The following is a 7972-nucleotide window of genomic DNA, read 5'->3' on the forward strand; positions in this document are numbered from 1 at the left end:
TATTGGAGCACATTATTATGCTGTTATACAACTTATCTACTTACTTATTTAGAAGTTCGTTCCTGCGCATCCAATATTAACGATCGTTGGGCCTTTCTGTAAGCCCCTTTGTAATCTGTTCTACTAAAACTATTATACGCACTGATATCGTGCATTGTTATTTACTAATACAAGGAAGCAATATCAGCATTGAATTGGCTTACAAATTGTCAAGCAGCTGTTCTATTGTTATCAAATCTGTTCTATTGAGCTGCTGGCCTGCTCGGACATTCTGCCCCCAAACGTGCATAAGGGCAGGCTCAAACACATACATATATATGTACATATTTCTATATATATACTTTCTGTATTGGCCAAGTTATCCTAATCACTCACTCACTCACTCACTCACTCTCACTCTCTCTCTCTCTCTCGCACTGCATGTCCTTTTAATTTAGACGCAACCTAAGCTGCTTTTGCATCCGTTTTTGGTTCAATCTCCGTGCCTTGCCGTGCCGTGCGGTCGTCCGTTGCTGGCCAACAAAATCTTGAAGCCTGAATGCAAAGGAAAACTTGCCTAATCCAATGAAAACAAGCAGCTCAGCTGCTATTGACAAGCAGCAAGTGCTAGGCAACCGATCCGAATGCGCTCCAAACGTGCTAAAGTGATATTCGAAATAATAAATAAATACCGATTTGTTTTCTCTACTGCTGCTTGTTAGTTAGTTTTTGTTTTTTTCTCTTCTCTTCTATTTTTTTTTAATGTTTCCATCTGTGTAAGTTGTCAGTCCTTAAAGATTTCCATTCTGTTTTATTTTTGATTCATTTTCCATTTACATATCTATGTGAGTGTCAGTGTCTCTCTCTCTCTCTCTCTCTCTCTCTCTCTCTCTCTCTCTCTGTGTGCGTGTGCATGTCCAGCCCTGGAGGCATCTGTGCGCCGCACCTGTCAAATGCTTGGAGCTCATTTGTTGCTGGGACTTGGGGCTTGTGGCATGGCCAAATCCTTTGGACTTTGGGATAAGGTTTCTGCCAGAAAATAGTCTGACATGCATTTAAATTTGTGGTCGTCTTTGCCTGCATGCTTGACAACATTTTGCCGTCTGCAATTTACAGTTAAATTTTATGCATAATTCCCGTTATGACACTTGCGGTGCACACAATCGCATTCGCATGCAGCTACAGTTCTGCATGTCCGTATGCATGCAGATACATGCGGTTGCAGCAAAACATCCAAAGATACAGATGCAGCTACACGAAACATTCTAGGAATTTGCCCAGAGCCAAGCGGTCGGGGAGTCGAACAGTCGGGGAGTCGAACGCTCGGCTGCTTGAGTAGTTGAGCGGCATACTAATTTATGTTATCTCAACTCTCAAATAAACCACCAAATGCCAAAGTTCTTGCCACAGAATTTTGCTGCTGTTGCTGTTGCTGTTGTTGTTGTTGTTGCTGCTGATGCTGATGCTGGGCGCCAAATAATTTAGATTGATGCCCTGTTGCCGTTTGCAATGTTGTCATGTCTGGCGTTGTCTCAATCTCATTGCAAGATGGCACTCGAGCCAAGCACTTACTAAATAACAGTATCTATAACTGCATATAAACATGAAACCCAGCACAGCTATACACACGCACACCCACACACACACACACACACACACGCAGATACAATGTATTTGTATTTGCATTTGCTGCTTATGTCATCAAAATATTTGATATAAAACATCTGTATCTGCATATCCATCCAGCTACAATGTTGTTTGCTTTCCTATATACATATGTATGTATGTATATCAGTTACATAGAGTTCACTAAAGAAGGGTAGAGTAGAGAAGGGAATAACAGACTATAGCAGAGTACTGTAGACTAGTGGAAAGTTGTAGAGAGTGGTGTTTAGTGGTGTAGAGTAGTGTAGAGTAGTGTAGTATAGTGTAGAATAGTGTAGAAAAGTGTAGAATAGTGTAGAATAGTGTAGAGTAGTGTGGAATAGTGTAGAATAGTGTAGAGTAGTGTAGAATAATGTAGAATAGTGTAGAGTAGTGTAGAGTAGTGTAGAATAGTGTAGAGCAGTGTAGAAAAGTGTAGAGTTGTGTAGAGTAGTGTAGAGTAGTGTAGAGTTGTGTAGAGTAGTGTACAAGAGTTAAGACTTCAGTAAAGACTAAAGCAGAACTAAGAGTAGAATAGATCTAAAACTGGTATAGAGTTATAAATAGAGCAAAGTCAAGAGTAGACTTGAATTAACCCTAGAATTGAACTAAGACCAGAATATAATTAAAACTAGAGTAGAGCTGTGTAGCGTCGATTAATATGAGTGCGGTAGTGCAAGCAAGACAAGTTCAGAGAGGGAAATTCAAATTGAATTTCAACTAAGACAGCTTCATCTCTGTTGATTTTCCTTTCAAATGTTTCAATATCTATTCCTTCATGCTTATACAACACTATTTGTCTCTGTATATGTACTTAGTATTCCACTCGCTCTTTGTTTTATTTTGCTTTTACTTTTTTCGTTATAGGGCGCACCGAGTTCGAGACGGAGCAGCGACAAATTAAATATAATTAATATCAAAGTACACGCTCGTAATTACAAACTGCCCCAGCCAAGTGGCTGTCAGCCGTTGTTATCCTTTAAGTCCTCTTTAATGCTGTTGCCTCCTTTGATTTTTACAATTTCAATTAGCGCTAAGCGCGACGCCCACCAAATGACTTCACGTAGGCCCCAAGTGTGGCACTGCGAAGGGCTGCGGGCGTACCAGAGAAGGGGGACGGGGCACTGTGAACTGATTGTGGTTATTGCAAGGATTTACAGCCGCCTGATTATTACACAACATGCGAAAGTAAATTTCAGCGTTTGCCTCTCAAAATTTATGTTAATTTGGAGCTGGAGCTGGCTGCTCATATCGGATGGATGTCAGCGGCAGAGGCAGCGTCAATTGGTGGGCGTGGCTGGCGTTTCGGGCACCGCGCGCAGCTAATGCTCCTTTGTGCGCCCATTTAAGCCCATTGACAAACAAGCTCCATGCTAGATGTAATTGCCGTCAGACAGGCGAACTAATGAACTAATGCCATTGAGCTCACAGGCATGGAGTGGAGCATTCAGTTCGGCTTTAGCTACAGCTATATAACAATTATGAACTTCAATTCAAATGGCGCTGCTAGAATATATTCAAATTAAATTATATTTGGCTTGGAATAAGCGAACATTTAGCACAAAAGCTGGGAGGAAGAATAAAGGAGAATGGGCGAATGGATGGGACGAATGGATGTGGCAATGATTACAGACATTAACTATTATATTATGCTCAGTATTTCCTATCATATTACAGCTTGTTTCACATGTCTGACAAAATATACTAGACTTAGATTTTAGTTAAGCTTTGATACTAAAGTACATACATAATCAAATAAATAAATAAATGAAAAAAATAATATATAATAGATAAATAAAATAAAAAAATATAAAATATATTAAATAAATAAAATATATAAAATAAAAGAAAGTAAAAAATAATAAATAAAATAAATGAAGTAAATAAAAAACATATAGTAAATGCTTTTCTATTTTGATTTTTCTCTGTAATAACTTGGACAAAAGGATTGGATATTTTATAACTAGAATGGGTTGTTTATATAGACGAGGCTTGTAAGGTTTATTTCCGCATGAAGTAGGACGATTTTGAAAGTCTATTCTTTTGAGTCTTTTTTTTGCACCAGAGTTATTACAGCTTACAGCTGGCAATGACATATTATTTTTCATCATGTTTCGGATAAAATAATATGTTAACATTGTGTGAAGCGTTAAATCTTGGATATGTAGCACTAAGCTAACCGTTGATTCGTGTAAAGTAGTTGATCTGGTGTGGTGTGGTATATACTTTGATTAGATTTAAATATAATTTTTTATATATAACCCAATGAAGATCTAGATTTACATACTATCAAAGCTTCTCTAAATAATGAAATTGCTAGTTATGTGAGAGTTTCAATAGCACTTCAGTTTGGAATAGCAGCAGAATTATTATTGGGAAACAACTTTGTATGCATAAACAAAGCAAAGTGATACATATTAACAGTTATTATTCAATATACAAAACACGTAATGCTAAAAATAGTTTCCGATAAGTTTTTTAATTCCCACTCGAGCAATATTTTGCTAAAATTATTTAATCTGAATTTATGTATTAATATTCTACTGCTTTGCTCTTCCTCAATTTTGATCAGTGTCAATTATATTACGTCTCTCTCTCGCGCTCTCTCTCACTCTCCCAACCTCTTCTCCCCTCCTCTCAAACTCTTTATCTTATCTGACAATGCCACGCACTCTCACAACATATTCATGTTACTTTCTGTGCGATCGTCTCTCGGCCCCATGGGACAGTAAATTAGTTGAAAAATTTGTTTGTTGATCATTAACTAATTGTTGTTGCCGATAGCTGTGAGCAACAAAATACTTAGAAGAAAACAGAAAACAGAAAAAAAACCCAAAAACACGATTAACAAATGCGACAGAGCAGCGATAAATACGGATGCGAGCACGGACAGCACATGCCGGGCAATTGCCGTCGCCGGAACCGGAGCGCGAGCAGGTGCCGTAAACAATGACACAGTGTCGAGAAACGGCGACGTCAAACCGCCTGACACCGCTTGGCACTGTTGCACACATGCAGCAACAGCTGCGAGAGCAGCTCATCTCCTCGGAGCGTATCTGCCGACTGAGGCTGTGTGTGTGTGTGTGTGTGTGTGTGGCACATGTGTGCTTCGACTGATCGGCGGCAACATATGGCTGTTTACTGACGCCGCTGTTGCTGTTGTTGTTGTTGTTGTTGTTGTTGCTGTTGCTGCTGCTGCTGTTAATGACGCCAGCGAGCGAGCGAACGGGTTAGATAAACGACGATCGAAACGGCTGCGAATTGTCCACTACGTTCCATTTGCATGTATGACTCCGACTGGCTAATTATTCCCACAGGGATCCCAGTGCCTGTTGTGGCTCGCTTGATGCCAAGGCAAATCAGTGTGTGGCTACGCATATCGTCTATCAGTCAATGCTCGCACTCGAGCGTGTCCAGAGCGAAAGTTCGACCATTTCCCAATCACGATCTGTGCATAAATATTTGGACAGAGCCGGCGCTCGGCTCATTTGTTCCCATGGAGTTCTTTGCGACGGGCGCCTTTCAGCAGCTCTACAGCGAGCTGGATGAGCCGGCCATGCTTGGAGTCGATTGCTTCGATCAGGCGCTGTGCCAGCAGCAACCTCAATTGGACTGCTGCTATGCGGATGTGAATTTCGGCAATGGTTATGAGCCAGGAGGAGGCGGAGGAGGCGGCATGGATTACTATGGCATCATTACACTCGACGGCAACAACAACAACAGCAACAATTGCAACAGCAGCTGCAACAGCAGCGAGGACCAGGAGCTGCTCTTCGACTTTGGCGACGCAGAGCCCCACGTTGGCTCAGCATCAGCGCCGCCGGAGCTGAGCGAATGGGAGCAGCGGCTGCTAGATCACTTTGTGGAAATACCCGAGCTCATCGACATACTGCCCGAGCGCACGCCGCTCTGCACGGACATGTGCGATGACTTCCTGCAGGAGAGCAACAACAATCTGCGCCTCGCGGCGCCCATCTCTCCAGCAGCAGCGACAACAGCAGCCTCCGCCTCCGCCGTAGCAGCAGCAATGCCACTGCAGCTCAGCCACAATGCTGCCGGGGAGAAGGGTTACCTGTGCACCTTTGGCAGCTGCGAGAAACTGTACGCCAAGCCCGCCCACCTCAAGGCCCATTTGCGCCGGCATCTGGGCGAGAAGCCGTACGCCTGCAATTGGCCGGACTGCAGCTGGCGCTTCTCCCGCTCCGATGAGCTCGCCCGCCATCGTCGCTCCCACTCGGGCGTGAAGCCCTACAAGTGCGACTACTGCGCCAAGTGCTTCGCCCGCTCCGATCACCTGACCAAGCATCGCAAGGTCCACGAGCGCCGACTCCTGGCCGCCACGCGCTCCGGCAAGCTGCTGCCCAACGGCCCGCTGCCCCAGAGCGTTTACGCCGTGCGACCCGGCCGCAAGCGCAAGAATCAGCTGTGACAGAGAGCGAATTCCCGCAGACCCCACTCTTCATTTACTTTATCTTCTATGTTTTTATTGCACTTTTTTTTTCAGTCTGTAAGCAACTTGAAGTGTGAAAATAGAGGCTGTTAGTTAAATTCAATCGATCTGAGATTGACTTGTTTATCCGCATGTGAGATATTAAACTAAGTGATATGAGACTTCCCATTCAAAGAGTTTGTTTCAGAATGCCTTTTGCTAATATTTTGTATTTTTTACTGACATTAAACTTAATTAATCGTAAGATAATAATAATGGATGTTAATCATGGAATTTTGTTTGTTTCTTTATGATATGGATCACTGCAGCCAACAATTTCAAGTGACTTGATAAGATCATATTCCATTATGTGATAGTATCAAGAGATCTTCTTTAAACTCTCTTCGATGCAGAAGCACATACTTCATTTAAGGTAGAGCCGTTTTGCAGTGTGGAAGAGTCTGTAATATTTTTCTGTTTGGGGCATGGCTCAGCGGCTAAAGTTTGATCAGGTTCAAGAGGTCAGTTGATCTGATATGTTCATCATATCTCTGTACTCTGTATGTTTGTATGCATAAATCATGGATGTATGTATGATGTATGCATGATATATGAATCATGGATGTATATATGTATGTTTGTATGTTTATGTATGCTATGTAGTATGTATGTTGATGTATGTATCTCTGTATGTAGGTAATGTATGTTGTATGATGTTATATGTATGTCTTATGTATGTATGTATGTATGTATGTATGTATGTATGTATGTATGTATGTATGTATGTATGGATGTATGTATGTATGTATGTATGTATGTATGTATGTATGTATGTTTATATGTATGTATGTATGTAAGTATTTATGTATTTATGTATGTATGATGAATGTATATTGTATGTATGATGAATGTATATTGTATGTATGTATGAATGTATATTGAATGTTTGATGTATGTAAATATATGTGCATAATGAATGTATGATGTACATATTTATGATAGAAATATAATGTATGTTTGGTTTTTGTATGATCTATGTATGATGCTTAAATGATGTATGTATGATTTATGCATAATGAATGTGCGATCTATGTATAATGTATGTAACATATGTAAAAAGGTATGTACGCTTATGAAGGCTTTTACAATCTCAATCAATCCTAGGCCGTAGGCCTCTTCGACCAGCAGTAGGCGTATGCAAACTCCAACATTTAATAATTAAATGAAAATAATAATAAATCATATACAAATATCTAAATATAGATATATTATATTATTAAAACATTAACGAGCAAATTATAATAATGCTTTTAATGAGTTTTTATTAATTTGAGGATGAGCTAGCGGTCAAGCGGTTGCAACTTTCTGCGCAGCACGCGGCCAACAACAATCAGTTGTTAATTTGCACGGGCAGCGCTCGCTGTTTTGTTTTCCTAAAACTCAATTACGGGCCAAGTATTGTCAGCGGGTAACTGTATATATAGTATATACTGCATACATATATATTGAGTGTATATATGTATGTATGTATGTATGGTAATAGTGTGCGCTATAGAAATAATCTCAGCTAGGGGCTGCTCGTTTATCTTTGATGTTGACTGAAACTCTTGCTGGCCCTTAATAGCGGCCGCTGTGTGAGCCAGCATGGTAATTAAGTTGTTGTTTCTTCTTCTTTTTTTTTCCCTGTAGCTCGACTTCTTCTTCTTCAGCTTCATCTTTAGCATGCATATATATGGATGTATGTATATGGATGTATAAGTATTTACTGGTTTTCTCACTTGGACTTGGTCTGCAGGAGCTCTGGCCTGCCCCTCCCCCTGCCCCGCCCTGCTCTGTCTTCCCTGCCCTGCCCTGTCAGCAGCTGCTGCTCGCAGTCGTATCCTTTATGCGCTGTCATATTGCATACTTTACGGCTTTCAG

The 7972-nt window shown here is 41.0% G+C and overlaps 1 protein-coding gene across 1 annotated transcript; it reads left to right on the forward strand.

The window, feature by feature from the left end:
• Positions 1-5039: 5039 nt before the first annotated feature.
• Positions 5040-6242, forward strand: Klf15 (Kruppel-like factor 15). Its single transcript, XM_018107684.3, has one exon. The coding sequence runs from the start codon at positions 5120-5122 to the stop codon at positions 6050-6052; it is 933 nt and encodes a 310-aa protein (XP_017963173.1). The 5' UTR covers positions 5040-5119; the 3' UTR covers positions 6053-6242.
• Positions 6243-7972: the final 1730 nt, after the last annotated feature.

The sequence above is a fragment of the Drosophila navojoa genome, chromosome X (assembly GCF_054131105.1).
Source record: "Drosophila navojoa isolate 15081-1374.11 chromosome X, UAZ_NAV_1.0, whole genome shotgun sequence".
NCBI lineage: Eukaryota > Metazoa > Arthropoda > Insecta > Diptera > Drosophilidae > Drosophila > Drosophila navojoa.

Excerpts from the sequence above, each read along its gene's own strand:
- Klf15 (XM_018107684.3), top strand. The coding sequence starts at position 5,120 with ATGGAGTTCTTTGCGACGGGCGCCTTTCAGCAGCTCTACAGCGAGCTG.